Source organism: Saccostrea echinata, unplaced genomic scaffold (genome assembly GCF_033153115.1).
Source record: "Saccostrea echinata isolate AGI-Se365-2 ecotype Australia unplaced genomic scaffold, CSIRO_AGI_Sech_v1 ptg000023l, whole genome shotgun sequence".
Lineage (NCBI taxonomy): Eukaryota > Metazoa > Mollusca > Bivalvia > Ostreida > Ostreidae > Saccostrea > Saccostrea echinata.
The window spans coordinates 2,191,028-2,208,790 of NW_026889772.1; the positions used below are offsets into that span (position 1 = coordinate 2,191,028).

Sequence of the window (17,763 nt, forward strand, 5' to 3'; positions counted from 1 at the left end):
ATATGTTAGTTATTAGATATCAATTTCGCCAATACATAAATAGTTTCGCTAATTGTGCCATCTGCTAAAATTTCCATGCTTTCATTTTCTCAGATTTCCCTCAATGATTACAAGTTATCAGGTTTGGATGTAGAATTATGTCAATGGAGGGGATAATGTATGCAAACCTGACTTAGCGACCCGTCTTTTTTCTGAGCTGCTATCAGATGGATCCGTGTAAAGGAAGACATGATTTCGTGTCCTGCCAATTATTCGCGAAAAAGTGTTGTTTCTCTGATCTCTTTATTTTCTTGCATTTTTTTCTTGGCAGCTTCCATATTATCAAGGTGTCCTTTCCGACAAATTTTATTTTATTATTATTCTTGGCTACTTAAAGACATATTATTGTGTATTCACGTATATGTTTGTTTCATACGAAACTTTCAGCGGAGCGATGGCGCATACCTGTGTCATTCTTTTTTATCTTGTGGTCAAGATATATATAAATAAAGATGTCTTTGCAATTATCACATAAAATTGTTCTTTTATTTTTTTTCCCACTTTTTTTTAATTTACAGAAAAGCAACTTAAATTGCGTGTTAGTACAGCGTATATATCATTTAATTTGAATTTCATTTAAATATTTATAATTCATCTTATTTCTACCAAGTTCGTATTCGTTTTATTTACTTTGAGAAAATACAAGGTAATGAGTTGTCCCCGCTTTTCTTAGGAAAATTAAACATTGTTTAAGTAAAAAATTATTTTTTTTATTTGGTTTCTTTGCACAAGAAACCATATTCATTCCCGGATTAATTATTTTAAATGTCCCAGTGATACTAAAATATACTAGTATATTGAATAAGAGTATAGATTTTACATACATGTACATATGTTTTCAGAAATTAAAAACTTTGCAGAGCATATTTGACGCTCGGTTCAATTTTACTCCTTGAATGGATTTTACAAGTTGTTTCAAAGAATTTCATTGAATGGTTAAATGTGCCAAAAATTTTAAACGTAACCTAAGCTCGGTTATACATAAAACCTTTACTCTTTATTGATTGGAGTATTGATCTCTAGTTAGCAATGTTTTTGTTGCCGTTTTCTTTAATTTTAGGTTTCTCCTTAATTACTGGACTACTCTGTATATTAATGCTATCTAAGCATGGAAGTCACGTGGAAGAAATACACATGCTATTCAGTTAGAAAAAGCCATGGAACCAAAGGCACAATCGTATTGTAAACTGTTCTTAACTTAATCTTCATTGATAATATTTTTCTTGCAATGCGGTTATGTAAGTGGTAACTAACATAACAGTACCACCTCCTATCCCATAAAAAAATAAGTCTACATTGAAATACTTCTAAATTATGATGCGCATTTCAAATTTCTTTTCAACTGTGCATACATTTAAATAATTCAACAAGGTTTTTTTATTTCCACATAGGAGCATCTTTAAAAAAGTAAAAAAAAAAAAATCCTTGACATAAACTTTCCTGATGTTTCAGCATTAACGGTTCTTCTGTTCAATAAAATGATAGAAAACAAACACCTTTGTGTCTTTTACTGAGCATTTTTAATTATCACAACTGGTAAATATTGATGTTTTACATCATGAATAAATATTTACTGTTCAGTAATTAAATTTGTGGCTCAGTGGCACTTAGTCTAGACATCCACTGTCTCTGTTTTCTTCCTGATCTGTGCTGCTGCTCCTCCCTATCACACAATCCTCCCCTTCACTACCCCCTTCCCATCAGTCCTGTTTACTCCCCCCACCAATCAGACCTTTTCTTCACTTCCCCCCTCAGTCCTCCCCTTCAATGCCCCTCCCCCATCACTCTTCCTCTTCCTCCTTTATCACCCCCTCCCAAGAAAAAACCACCAGTCCTCTTTACTTCCCCCTCCCTCAGTCCTTTCTTCCATTCCCCTCAGTCTTCCAATTCACTGCCCCCCCCCCCCTCAGTCCTCCTCATCACTTCCCCCACCCCCTGTATCCTCTACATCAGAGTCCAGTGATCCTTTGCTTTCTTTGGCTTTCTTTATCTTTGCCATCAGCTCTGTATGTGAAATGAGAAAAGAAAATTAAAATAATTCAGAACAAAGATGGACTTTGACCTTAGGAACATTTGATATGACAGTAAAATAAAAGAGCAAATTAAAGATTCATTATTTTGCCTATCATGAATTACACAATGGGCAAATTCAAAACACTGCCATATAAGTGCTATGCTTTGAAATAGGGAAAATGTACTGTAACATTCCAATACAGTAAAACATGCTTATAGTGAAGTGCAATGGATGAGTAATTGTTTGCTGTTAAATAAAGATATACATGTAAACGTGAACCTGGTGTTGTTCTTCTGCTCTGTTACAGTAATTTTGATCCATTATAAACATCAGACACTAGTATTGATTTGAAGAGGAAGGGGGGGGGGGGGCAGCCAGAAAAAAAAAAAACAACCTGCCTAAAGATTCAGTAAGTGTGAATTCATTATGAGTGTTTGCTGTAATCAAGTTTACTGTTTATCAGAATACATCTGTATGTATTAATTTTCAAAATAACATCTTTATGTTGTCTAATTATGTATCAAGTTTCATTGAAACCAGATGAAAACTGTAGAAGGAGTAGCATTTTAAAAAATTCTTTACAGAGGTAGACTGACAGACAGACAGACAAGGAAGGAAACCTCAACAATACATAAGCTTGTCTGGTTCTAGATCTTATGATATCAACACTGACAGTCAATCAGTCAATGTTCAAATCTAACCCTAAATTGGAAATCAAATCAAAAATTAAAAATATAATATTGATATTCCATTTTGAGTCGCTGTATTTTGTATCCACTCTTCAGTAATGATATCAGTATTGGTGTGTACTTTTAAACTTCTCTCTATTAATTATGTAAAGGAATCTATCATCTATATCAAAATGTATGTCATATAAAAATCAATTGATCTCTCTAGAAAGCTGCTGATATGTTCACAAAGGAGGGCAAATCTTTACAACATATTGTACATGTAAATAATAAAACAGTAATAAAAACATTTTTTTTTTCATTTCTAAAGTATTTTTTAGCAAAGTTTAACAAATCTTGGATGTTGGTAAATGTTTGTCTGCTGGCAAAAATAATCTGTGATTTATTGAGAGTTCAGGGAATCCTTAATGAGTGTTTGATTTCTTGCTTTATTATAAGCTAACATTTCATCTCAATCAAAGTTATCTACACGAAGGGATTATTTCCAATGGATCATTAAGAAAGCTTTTTACCTGTTCTGACCTTTAATGACCCTAAAGTCAATTGGATTTCACATCAAATGAATCATTCAGTAGACGTTTTGTGCAGAGAACTCAATGTTTTTTAAAACTAGAATCTAAGGCTTTTAGAATACTTCACCTGAAATCATTAAAATTTACCCATCAGGATGTCTGATGAGGCTACTTTTACTTTCTGTTTTCATTTCAAAATATATTAATTCTGGTTGTAACTTGTCACTTGACTGGATAGAAAAATTAGTTTTAATAATATCAAAGGTTTACTTGTATAACCTGGGTTGGAAAGTTTACACTTTTCAGAGAAGGTACAAAGTCACTAAAAGTAATTTATGGTTCTAGAGATGTTCACAATTTGTTAACATTGACAGTCAAAATATAATTCAAACATAATTAAAATTTAATGAACCTGTACAGCCTGACAAAACATCATAATACTAAATCATTATATTGTTTTTTAATTAGATTGTAAACCTTACAACCATCTGTCATGTTTATGAGACATGACGCTCTGTAATTTGTTTGTTGAGATTTAAAAAAAAATGGAATAAAAATATATTATACAGTATCAAATTAGTCTTGATAACTTTATACCAAATGAATTTTGAAAATAAAAGACTGGCCATCAAGACAGTCAGACAGACAAACAGACATGCTGATTCCAGTATATACCCCCCTCTAAACTTTGTGTGTGTGTGTGTGGGGGGGGGGGGGTACAATAAACTGCTTATGATTTATAAACCTAATAACACAGATTCTGATGTTGCAAAGATGTTTGGGAAAACATCATTTCAAGTTTCTGATGTTGCATGTGGCCTACATTGTATTATGAAGAGTTACAATTATGCTTTTAAAACTGTTCTATTGTTTTGTTTATCAGACAAGTTATGCCAGATCTTGCAAACTTCATATCAGAATCTGCACTATAAATGGAAGCATTTATTGGACATTTAGGTCTATAGTAGACTGATCTTCAATGATCCCACCACAATTCAAATAGTAAAATGGTCATTCCTAAGTGGTGATTCCCTCTCTATTATTTTGAAGATGGTGTATATATCCAGGGGTTGAAATATACGGTTGCCCGACGCCCGGGGCTAGTCATTTTAAGACTCGGGATAGCTAATTTAATTGTAATGATAGTCTGTCAGACTAGCAGACTGGAAAAAAAAAAAATTCTTGTCAGTTTACTTTTGCTTTTCTATGTAGACTGGTTTCTTTTGAATGAGAACTACAATGTAGTTTAATTTGTTTCTGTCACCACAGCATTTGAAATTTTAATTTAACTTATGTTTTCGTTTTGCATAAAAAATATTTGGGCTAGTTAGTTTGAGGTTTGGGCTAGTATTTTTTTACTGATCAGTAGCCCCTGGGCTAGTGGGTTTTCCAGGAAAATTTCAACCCCTGATATCTTTAGCATGAATATTTCACTTAATAATCTAAAATAATGCATTTTTGGAAAGTTATTAGGACACATTTGTCACTAATGGGAAAATGTATACTCATAGTCATTGCTGAAAATCAAAAACTGTATCAGAGAGTCAGTATTGTTATTTTTACCCATGGATGCCCGGAAAAAAAATCAATTTTTATGAACCTATTCAACCAGATACAACAAAGGAAATTATTAAATTTTATTTTCTGTGGATATGACTAAAGTTGAAATGTTCATTAAAAAATGGATAAGCCCCAAATTTTCCATTATAACTATTAAAAATTTTGAAAATGTACATACCTCAGTGAATTCTTAACTATCACTTGACCCCCCCCCCCCCCTTTTCCCCAATTTCTTGTTTTGAAAAATATTACTTTGGTGTAGAATCAAACACACTTGTAGCAAAGTTATAAAAGTATTTATTTATTTATTTATTCATTATAAACTTAATTTGTTATATCAGAGGAGTTTGTAATTCATTTTCAAACTAAGGAGACTGGAAATAACTTTGCTGCTGTAAGCATGAATCATTATATGTGGTTTTTGTGTGATTGTGTTTTACTGTGTATGTATACATGTATATACTTGCCTTTAGCAGGGTTGAATACTCCCATTGTTTGTTCATTGCACACAAAACACCTCTTTGATTTCTTGTACTGACTTAGTGCACACTTCTCACAAAAATAATGTTTACACCTAAAAAAAAACAAGATGTCAAATAAACACTGTACATCTTATAATCAATTTCACACTTTGTTTACAGTCAAATGTATCTCAAAACGTGATGGGATGGAGAAAAAAATAAGAGATATCTGAGGATTAGAGACAATAAGGTTAAAATACATAAAAATACACTTCAGCACATCACATAAAAATACACTTCAGCACATCAATGATGCTCAACATAACCATGTTCAAATTGATAAAATTCAAGTGTATAATACAATTTTAGTACACTGTTCAAATTAGCTGCAATAATGTAGCCCTCTCCAATTTTTTTTTTTCCTGAAAATATCAGATTAAAAAAAATCGGAAAGGGTTACATTATTGCAGCTATGTTCAAATAGTTCTTGTTCATCAATGACAAACATAAAACATAGGTAATCAAAGATTACGAAGCTCACCTCGACGAATGTTATCTATAAGTAAGGCAAATTTCACATATTTTTTTTCTAGTTAGGGTACATCCCAAGATCAATATCCATGCAAGTTTGATTTAATTATAGACCTGCTCAAAAAACTTTTGACCTGTTTAGTAATCAAGAAAATTTTGGTCAGTTCCAACATCCAAAGCAAGTCTGGAAGTTTTCATCCTTAGATGCACCATCTATGCAAGTTTAATCATAACAGGCCATAATATTATATAGCTACTCCAAAAAAATTACCCTGGCCACTCATCTGGAAAATGAACGTCAGATTCAGAAGTCTGGAAGTGTCCATCCCTAGATACATCATCCACGCTAATTTGGTTAAAATATGGCTAAAATTCACTCATGTGGAAAATCTAGGTCAGATCCAGCATTCGAAGCAGGTTGGTAAGTGTACATCCCTAGATGCATCATCCATGAAAGTTTGGTCCAGGTAGGGCTTATAGTTACTTGGGAACGAGACTACTCCTAAATCTAAACCTGGTCTCACATGTGGAAAATCTGGGTCAGATCCAGCATCCGAAGCAAGTGTGGTAGTGTCCATCCCTGGATGCATCATCCATGCAAGTTTGGTCCGGGTAGGGCTTATAGTTACTTGGGAATGGACCTGCTCCTAAAACTTTAACCTGGTCACTCATCTGGAAAATCTAGGTCAGATCCAGCATCCGAAGCAAGTGTGGTAGTGTCCATCCCTAGATGCATCATCCATGCAAGTTTGGTCCAGGTAGGGCTTATAGTTACTTAGGAATGGACCTGCTCCTAAAACTTTAACCTGGCCACTCATCCGGAAAAACTAGGTCAGATCCAGCATCCGAAGTAAGTGTGTTCATGTCCATCCCTAGATGCATCATCCATGCAAGTTTGGTCAAGGTAGGGCGTATAGTTACTTGGGAATGGACCTGCTCCTCAAACTTAAACCTGGTCACTCATCTGGAAAATCTAGGTCAGATCCAGCATCCGAAGCAAATGTGGTAGTGTCCATCCTTAGATGCATCATTCATGCAAGTTTGGTCAAGATAGGGCTTATAGTTTCTTGGGAATGGACCTGCTCCTAAAAGTTTAACCTGGCCACTCATCTGGAAAATCTAGGTCAGATCCAGCATCCGAAGCAAGTGTGGTAGTGTCCATCCCTAGATGCATCATCCATGCAAGTTTGGTCAAGGTAGGGCTTACAGTTACTTGGGAATGGACCTGCTCCTAAAACTTTAACCTGGTCACTCATCCGGAAAATCTAGGTCAGATCCAGCATCTGAAGCAAGTGTGGTAGTGTCCATCCCTAGATGCATCATCCATGCAAGTTTGATCCAGGTAGGGCTTATAGTTACTTAGGAATGGACCTGCTCCTAAAAGTTTAACCTGGCCACTCATCTGGAAAATCTAGGTCAGATCCAGCATCCGAAGCAAGTGTGGTAGTGTCCATCCCTAGATGCATCATCCATGCAAGTTTGGTCAAGGTAGGGCTTATAGTTACTTGGGAATGGACCTGCTCCTAAAACTTTAACCTGGTCACTCATCCGGAAAATCTAGGTCAGATCCAGCATCTGAAGCAAGTGTGGTAGTGTCCATCCCTAGATGCATCATCCATGCAAGTTTGATCCAGGTAGGGCTTATAGTTACTTAGGAATGGACCTGCTCCTAAAACTTTAACCTGGTCACTCATCTGGAAAATCTAGGTCAGATCCAGCATCCGAAGCAAGTTTGGTAGTGTCCATCCGTAGATGCATCATCCATGCAAGTTTGGTCCAGGTAGGGCTTATAGTTACTTGGGAATGGGACTTGCTCCTAAAACTTTAACCTGGGACGCCGACGCTAACGCCGACACCGACGCCGGGGGTATAGTATAAGCTCATCTCGACTTCGTCGAGGTGAGCTAAAAATGTGACTGTTAAATATTTTTTTTACTCTGGGTCATACAGCAAAGGTCAATGTCACTATGCAATAAGATCTTAAATTCAGCTTGAGACATACATTTGTTTCCTTGATTGTAATAAATTAAAACTGTGGTATGATGTTGCAGACAAACTAAGTCAAGGTCATATCTCACAGGTCAAGGTCACAGGGGTACTGAGATGTTGAAATTGTTAAGACAATAACTTTAAATTGTCAATAAAAGGTACTCACTCCCTTTAATTCAAAGACATGTTATCAATTCCAGATTATAGATTGACTGACTCCATACAGCCATCAGATCTAGCTTACTCAATCCCAGATTATATATAACATTTACTTCCATACATACAGTCGAGCTCATTCATCTAGACACTTGTTTTCTCTAGTACATTATACAGATTAATTAAGCATCTAGATTACTAAAACATACTTGGTATATCTTAATATAAATTGTTCCCCACAAATTTTGTCTGGAAGGTGAAGTGTCTGGCTTATTGTATCAGGATTAATGAGGCTCCACTGTATTAATATCCTATTGGGTCAAAAAGAAACCATACTAACCATCTCAAAGGATTTCACTTACTTTGTAACTACTGGATTAGTGAAGTATTCTCGGCAAATAAAGCATTTAAAAGGCATCTCATCCTCATCACTACTGATTTCATAGTTCCCTTCATCTGTAAAATTGAAACAAAAACAATTAAATAAATAAACTAAACAAATAAATAAAGCAATCATTAATTTCCAATACTGACACTCGAACTTCAGATTTTATTAAATTTTCTTTGATTGTTCATCGTAATCTGTCTTACCACTTTTTCCGTATCTTCCCTCGTCCATCTCTCTCTCTAGCTGCCAGCCATGTTTGTAATCACTTCTGTCATGTAAAAATTTACAGCTGTCTGAAAAACAAAAATTTACAGCTGTCTGAAAAATACAGTCCCTAATGATAATATTGTGAAATATTACTTTATACACTGTAGCAGATGTCTGAAAAACACAGTCCCTTATGATAACATTGTGAAATATAACTTATATACACTGTAGTAGGCATTCCAAGTTTATATTCTGGAGAGCAAAGCTTCAACATTTTGATGATGATGAACACAAAATAGGCATACAACTTTTTTTAAAACAAAAACTGAATACATTGGACCATCAGATATCCAGATGCTTCAGTGAACTTCCATATATTTTTTCTTGGGAACAGAATTTTAAATGTAATTTCGTCTCTTTTATCCGGAATTGCATGTTCGGAATTGGACGGTCTTCTTTTACCACAAAATGCATTAATTTTATACATTATATTATGGTTCATTTATCCAGACAGTAATTGTCTTAATTGGTGTTTTGACTCTTGTCAGGTTTCACAAGCTGGATGTTAATTGTTGTTAAAACACTGGTCTGACTGTTTGTTTTTAAAAGACCTGTTACCCGTTATCAATGACTCACTGCGCATTTAATTACAGTTGGTTATCGATATGTATGCAGGAGGCTCTCACTTTGAAATTGCACTACTGCACTGAGAATATAGAAACTTATTTCAAAAATCAATAACCTTTTTTTTTGTAAATTGGCAAAAATATTTTTTACACTTAAAATACAGAAGTAACACTGATTTCTACATATCAATACTTATAGACATCACTCCAAAGTTTTACAACTTTTTTTATGCCCAGTATTTCATATCCAAATCAGTATTTTTTTTAAGCTTGAATCTCTAATTTGATGACATTTATAAAATCACATTCAATCAACAACTTGAACTGAAATTACATAATCACTAAGGCTCTCTCGCTTGGGATAATAAGGATATTTAAGGTACAAACTAAAAATAAATTTATTTAAGACAAGTATTTTCTTGGGCTAGTAGATCTTTGTCAGGGCTGACAACTTTTACTAGCAGTCAGCCCTGCAAGTCTTGCTAATTTTACTGTGAGTTTCAAACACTGGTGTTAAGTAACATTGCTAATGTATACCCGGGGTATTTAAGTATTTAAAGATTTTCAAAGAAATGCATTTTCACCATATTATTAAATAAATAAAGTGCCATCCTTACACCAGAACATCTGACCCATTGGTCACGAACTCACAATTCTGGAAGAAGCACCCTTTCTCATCATAACTATACACTTGTTTGTTTACTTTATAACCAGTAGTAGAAAAAATATTTTGAAAGAAATTATGCATTTTCACTATATAATCAATAGAGCTCCCCCCCCCCCCCCCCCCCCTTCACTAGAACCTCTGACTCAGGGGCCATGAATTTCACAATTTTGGAAGAGGCATTCTTCCTTATCATAACCATGCACTTCCTTTGTTTGAAAAATACCCAGGAGCAGAGAAGATGATTCTGAAAGAATTCATGCCTTTTCCCTATATAATCAATAGAGCCCCTCCCTAACACCAGAACCCTGACCCAAGGGCCATGAAATTCATAATTTCTGAGGAGGCAGCCATGCTAATCATAACTATGTACTTAGTTTATTTAATATCCAGGAGCAGAGAAGAAGATTTTCAAAGAATTAATGCATTTTCACTATATAATCAATAGAGCCCCTCCCTAACACCAGAACCCTGACCCAAGGGCCAAGAAATTCATAATTTCTGAGGAGGCAGCCATGCTCATCATAATTATGTACTTAGTTTATTTAATATCCAGGAGCAGAGAAGAAGATTTTCAAAGAATTAATGCAATTTTACTATATAATCAATAGAGCCCAGCCCTAACACCAGAACCCCTGACCCTGGGGCCATGAAATTCACAATTTTGGAAGAGACACTCTTGCTCATAATAACTATGTACTTAGTTACTTTATTTAATACCGAGGAGGAAAGAAGAAGATTTTCAAAGAATTAATGCATTTTCACTATATAATAAATAGAGCCCCGCCCTAACACCAGAACCCCTGACCCTGGGGCCATGAAATTCACAATTTTGGAAGAGGCACTCTTGCTCATCATAACTATGTACTTAGTTAGTTTATTTAATACCCAGGAGCAGAGAAGAAGATTTTCAAAGAAATAATGCACTTTCACTATATGATCTATATAGCCCCACCCTAGCACCAGAACCCCTGACCCTGGGGCCATGAATTTCACAATTTTGGTAGAGGGCTCAATGCTTATTACAATCATGCCAACAGTTTGACTGCTTGATGTCCAGGAGTAAAGAAGAAGATTTTTAAAGATTGCATTATTTTTGGTGGTTTTAGCCCCACCCCTCAGGCCCCAGGGGTGCAGGGACCATGAAATTCACGGTAAGCGGTTTCAGAGAAGAAGCTAAATATGTTCAGATGTTAACACACGACACACACAGCATGCTGACGGATGAGAACGGATAGCAATAGGTCACCTGAGTGACTCAGGTGACCTAAAAAGTGGATGGACCTGCAAAATCACTTTGACATATCACTGGATTTGAGATATCAGTGTTCTAGATAACAAAGTTCAACTATTCATGTACTTGCCTCCAAATCCACAGAAGCCAGTTTCTTTGTAATCTTTACAGATGTCAGGTTGATAATCCCACCTCACTGTGGCCCTTAGATGTGCAGGTGCTCTCACTGGACCCTTCCTACAGATAACATTTCATACAAAACATTAATGACATAAGATTTCATCAGAGAAACACCTTAAATACAGGTACTTTTGATTACAAAGTACATGAACAGACTTTATATTTCACAGTAGAGGACTTGGATAAAGCAGATGTTTGGAACTGGAGGCATTGCCTTAAACATTCTGACCATGCAACAACCACAGAAGTTTACCCTGAGCAATGACTTACCTGACCATCCCACTGAGACATTGCCCTGGGCTATGACATACCTGACCATCGCACTGAGACATTGCCCTGGGCTATGATTTACCTGACCATCTCACTGAGACATTGCCCTGGGCTATGACTTACCTGACCATCTCACTGAGACATTGCCCTGGGCTATGACATACCTGACCATCGCACTGAGACATTGCCCTGGGCTATGATTTACCTGACCATCTCACTGAGACATTGCCCTGGGCTATGACTTACCTGACCATCTCACTGAGACATTGCCCTGGGCTATGACTTACCTGACCATCTCACTGAGACATTGCCCTGGGCTATGACTTACCTATCCATCTCACTGAGACATTGCCCAGGGCTATGTCTTACCTGACCATCCCACTGAGACATTGCCCTGGGCTATGACTTACCTATCCATCTCACTGAGACATTGCCCTGGGCTATGACTTACCTGACCATCTCATTACTTATTTATAACTTGCCAGACTCTCTTACCTAACCATTCCACTAGAAGCATTGCCCTGTGCTGTGTCTTTTTTCTCTATGATTGGAGCATAATTATTAATACCCCTGTATATCTTGTCATCTTCCATTCCTTTTAAAGCCTAGATAAAAAGAATAACAACTTTATTTAATAACTGAGGATAAAACTAAATATCTATGTTAAATAACTGAGGATAAACTGGGATTGAAGTGTTGTAGAATAGTGTAGAGACCCTGGAGGTTCAAGAACATCTGGGACTCGTATCACAAAAGAACTTACAACTAAGACCAAAATTTAATTTTGCTTATTACTTTCAATTTTACATTTATTTGAAAATGGTTTAAATCTTTTTAAAAAAGAATTAAACAAGATATTTTTATGCTAGCAATTTCAAACAGAATCATTAATTTTTCAAATTTTTACAATCAACTGAAGGTTTTGGTCTAGTCACAAGTTCCTTTGTAAAACAGGCCCCAGGTGATTAAGTGATGTTAAAATTTTAATGTTTTATTATTCTAAGCATATTAGCTCTTGTAACTTTATTTTCCACAGAGATAAGATGTAAATCTTATTTTAATTTTTTTTAAAAATCCAATATGCTCAATTTAATTATTTGTGAGGTAGAATTGCTCATTACCTTGTTAATTTCCTGTGATTTTTCAAATATGGCCTGAGCATCTTTGTCTTTTTCTGTGTCAATTTCGACCGTCGCTGTAGCTCCCATATCATCTGGCCCAGCTCGCTTCTACAATGTACATATTCAGTGTGATCTATCATCTACAATGTACAGATTAAGTGTGATCTACAATGTACAGATTTAGTGTGATCTACAATGTACAGATTATGTGTGATCTACAATGTACAGATTTAGTGTGTTCTACAATGTACAGATTTAGTGTGATCTACAATGTACAGAATGAGTGTGTTCTACAATGTACAGAATTAGTGTGATCTACAATGTACAGATTAAGTGTGTTCTACAATGTACAGATTCAGTATATATCCACAATATATCAAAAGGCAAAATCCCACACTGTGTGAACTTAATGATGACTTTGGGTTACTTTTCCAGTACATTTTTACAACCATAAATAAGTGTTTTTTTTTTTACTTTCTATCAAGGTGGTGGTCCAACCCTGCTGTGAATAGATAATGTATTGTTTACATACAATATAAGATAAACCATTCTTGATGCTACAGATTCCTAGTCTTGCTATTCTACATGCTAAAATTATATTACACAATTTTGATCACCACCAGAGAATATCAATAATCAGTCAGAAACTATTATGGCCATCTTTAATAAAGTTGTGTTTAACTAAAGAGCATCCAGAAACTTAATATATCAAATTCCAAATTTAAATTACTACAGTCAAACCTCATTATCTCGAACTTGATGTGACCGAGGAAAAACTTCAAGATATCTGAGAATTTGACATATCAAGGGTAAAATTCTTTAAGAATACTGGTAAGTGGTTGGGACTTCCAAATGACTTCAACATATCCATGGTATTCGAGATATTGGTGTCCACCCCCCCATCCCCCCCCCAAAAAAAGCAACAACAACAAAAAACTTTGATCAGACAAAATAAAAAAGCTTTGTTTTTAATAAGCTAAATATAACAAAATGAAAGCACATTGTATAATTATAAATACATTGTGTAATCTTCTTAGAATGGATTGTCAATATTTACCCCAGTTCTACTCGATTTGTAGCTGACTGATATTTTGTTTTCATCCTCACTTTCACTTCCACTGTAATCTACTTCATGTTTTCGATGGAATCCCTTTGTCTGAAAGAAATAATTTTAAAGTCATTCATCTGTATTTTACAGAGAAAATAATATTTTCTAAAGGTGCAGCAAGTTTTCTTGTGAAAATAAACCCTTACATTAAAAATCTAAGACATATTATCATATATTGTCTAAGACTCATTACATTTCTCTTGGTTTCGAATAACAAAGAACTTTTAAATGACTTTCTTATTCAAAAATAGATACTTTCTAGGCCCCTCTATAAATTTTGAAAATTGCAAATTCCATGAGTTACACTTATAAATAATTATTTTGCACAAACATACCCCTTGAACCATAGGATTGTGTTTTAACTTTTTTGCTTTCTTGACAGCAACATTTCCTTCCTCATCTGAATTGCTGCTCTCTGAAGTTTGAAAAGATATATAATTATGTTGATATATGTATGTAGATAATTGATATTTTCATGATTATTAGGTCTTTAGAAAATAATGTAGGTCAAGTCTCCCACCATCAGGTCATCATGACTATCAAAATAATCCCAATAAACAAATAGGCTCTCGTTGATGAAACATTTATATAGATACATGTATCTTGATTCATTAAATGTATTGATATATATATCGATATATTGATCAAACTTTAACTTTTCTACAAACTCTTACAAAACAATGAGATACCACCTTCATAGTCAATTGGTATTCTTTAAACTATCCAGAGAATCCTGAATATCAACATGGCAAGAAAATTTGAAAGAAGAATTGAAAAAATTTTTTTTTATCAAAATGAAGAGGAAATGTGTTGATTTTTTTCTTTACATGGATTATTTTTTAGAGTAGAAGGCATAAACAGACTCAAAAAGGTTTGTTATGATATTTTTGGTTGTTATTTTCAGTGCATGAGTGTTACTCCTTTTGTGTCCTTCAAAATCATATCAGACTGGATATGTGCCAATTTGCTATTTTGCAACTATAAGGGATGTATGTATTCTAAATGTGGTGAGGGTTTGTCCCGAGACACATCTGTCTATCAATAGACTAACATGTAAGAACAGAGAAAATTAAAATTAAAATCAGTATATTCATCAAACAAATTTTTCTGTGAAACCTTCCCAGAATTCCTTCACTACCAGGATTCCATGCGATAATGGTGAATAAGCAGTCCTGCTGTTATCATGTATTCAGATTTAGTTCTTGCAGAGAGCTTAAATGAAATAAAAAATAATTGCATCTATTCTACAATGCCTTTCGTTACAAAATTGCAAAAGGCCTATTTACACTCAGTTACGGAAATGCAACTTACATACAACGTCATGTGACCTCACAGTCTAGACTGTCTCGTGCGGTTTGAAGTTTGAAGAGCCAGATCAAAGTTTAAAGTGTAAGCTATGTAGAGGTTTTTTTTCGTATACAACTGCGCTTGCCCCAACGGTGGCACCATAAAACATATTAAACATAAATGTTGTTATTTTCATGATTTTTGAACAATAAAGTTTGCATGTATCATCTGTCCTAATTTTTGTTTAAATCGAAGTAATTATTTGGTATGTTGATCGGCAACTTATTATTGAATTTAAATAGAGTGCTCATTAATTATGTTAATCTAAACACCAACTGCTCAATGACTTTTGCTTACATAAACAAGTACACCGTATGTTTGAACAACTGAAGAAAACCATGCGGGGCGAATCCACTCAATTGGGGTGAAACTAATCTCAGTGAGATTCGTCGAGACTAAAATTTTTGGACAGAGGTCCATTTGAATCTCAGACCAGTGCCACACAAAGTGACTTGGGAAATCTTGCCTGGACTTCAACCACTTGTTTCAATCAATACGGGCTGAAATGAATTCCCTGGCCGCTTCAACTTTTCGCTTTGGACATGCGGCACTGGTCTGAGATTCAGACGGACCTCTGTCCAAAAATTTTAGTCTTGACGAATCTCACTGAGATTAGTTTCATCCCAATTGAGTGGATTTTAGTCTCAACAAATCTTGCTGAAATTAAGGCAAAACCAATCGGATTCTCTGAATATCCCTCCTTTTCATCACAGTAGGTTAACACAATGAAGCAAAAACATCAGAACCAGAGATCTGGTCAGAACTTAATAGCGAGTGCAGTGAGCAGCACAAAGTGCCTCTTGTCACTGCGAGCTCTTAAAGCAACCCCTGGGCGAAGAGAAAATTCGGACTTTGCACATTGATCCAAACGAATTTTTTTCAGCAGTAGCCTGTGGTCCCATAATGCTTTGCGAATTGCATCTCGCTGCAAACTACGTTCTCGTGGTAGCAACAGAAGTTCAAAAAAGAAAAAATAAATAAAATCACATATTGATTCAATGGATATTGCAGAAAAAAACCCCAGTAGATTAAACATTCTTCATTAAAACTAGCACTGTTCAGGCTTTGATTTGGTAATGCAACTAGTCTAGACGTACCAAATGTCATGTGCGGTTTGAAGAGATGGATGTGAATTAAAACTGAATAGGTATCTGCGCTCACCCTTACCAGGTCTGGTACAATCACTAGATACAGCTACGTAGCTTGAATAACCTACATAGCTTTATTTACCTACCTGAAGTAGCTTTATTTAGCTACTAGATCAAACTTATTTCTTAAATTAGCATTTTTCCCAGAAAGTGCAGAAAATTGCACTTTGATGCAGTGATAATTTTCAACTTTGAACTCATCTAAAAACAATTGATGAAAAAATCACTCTTGGAGATGTGTCTTTTTCTGCACAATTTCAATCAAAGTTCTAAAAGTTTTAGGGCTATACACAACAGTTAATTTGTGACCAAACAGTTACTTCTTGAATGAAATAACAAAGAATAACATGAGCACAATGACTTATGAGAAGCAATCATACTTATCCACGCCTCATCGCACACACGGTGGTGTACAGTTACTCAAACAATAGAAAAACATCTTTTCCTTAAAAGTGTTCAAAGGCAGCAATGTTAAGACTATATCTGCTATTCTGCTTTGGATTGTTTTTTAAATAATCCCTAGTGTAAATATTACTATTAGTAGTCATTTCGTTTGCGATTTTTTTGTCTTTTTAAAATAAAAAGCAAAATTCTGAAAAGTTGCCTTGAAAGAGCTAAATAAAGCTACCTGAGGTAGGTAAATAAAGCTACGGTAGGTAATTTTAACTACGTAGCTAAATGTACTGATTGTACTGGACCTGCTTACGGTGGCACCGTCAACATGTCACTGGTTCTGTTTACAATCGTTCATATCAACTACCAATCTGGATAAGATATATATCCTTACTATATTTATGTAGCATTTCTACACTTACCAGATTCACTTTTTGCTTTCCGTCGAGAAACATGTTGTTTTGTTCTTTTCTTAAACAATGATCCTCCAGATTCGGCCATTTTGAAACTTCAACCGTACAGTGATTTCTTAAGTCTGTTTTCATTGGTTTACTGAATCAAAATATCCAATAGAAATTTCTGTAAGAAAGAACTAGAATTTACTTCGGAACACATCTATTTCATTCTTTCGGAAGCCTTTTAACCTTATATTAATCACAGTTGGGTTGTATTTGCCGTAAGTTTACCTCGAGCAGGGACGTATATATTTAAGAAATAAGGTATCATTTTTAAACATCTATCGGGATATAAATACGGGTTGGTCACGAGATCAAATTCCATAAAGCCCGAAGGGCTTTATGGTAAATTTGATCTCGTACCAACCCGTATTTATAGCCCGATAGATGTTTAAAAATGATACTTTATTACTTATATTTACATTTGTGACTTATTCATATTTTATATTTATTACTTATATTCACATTTGTGACTTATTCATATTTTATATTTGCCTGATTATAATCTTTAACGCGTGAAACGTTTTATTTTTCAAACCCAACGGCACGTGTTTGATCCTCTGATTGCGCGTCGACCCTTTATGACGTCACTGAGAAATTACGTCGAACGTTTATGACGCGAGGAACCCGTGTTTATACGGATATAGATACGCATTGCTTTCAATAGTGTT

General features: G+C 35.0%; 1 protein-coding gene across 1 annotated transcript; it reads right to left on the reverse strand.

Annotated features, from left to right (window-relative positions):
- Window positions 1–1,945: 1,945 nt before the first annotated feature.
- Window positions 1,946–17,181, reverse strand: LOC133191591 (E3 ubiquitin-protein ligase RNF113A-like). Its single transcript, XM_061327338.1, has 10 exons — window positions 17,060–17,181; window positions 14,085–14,164; window positions 13,699–13,797; window positions 12,642–12,749; window positions 12,016–12,125; window positions 11,201–11,307; window positions 8,543–8,632; window positions 8,314–8,407; window positions 5,288–5,388; window positions 1,946–2,049 (listed from the first exon to the last, which is right to left on the reverse strand). The coding sequence occupies exons 1-10, from the start codon at window positions 17,136–17,138 to the stop codon at window positions 1,946–1,948; spliced, it is 972 nt and encodes a 323-aa protein (XP_061183322.1). The 5' UTR covers window positions 17,139–17,181.
- Between the last annotated feature and the right edge of the window lie 582 nt (window positions 17,182–17,763).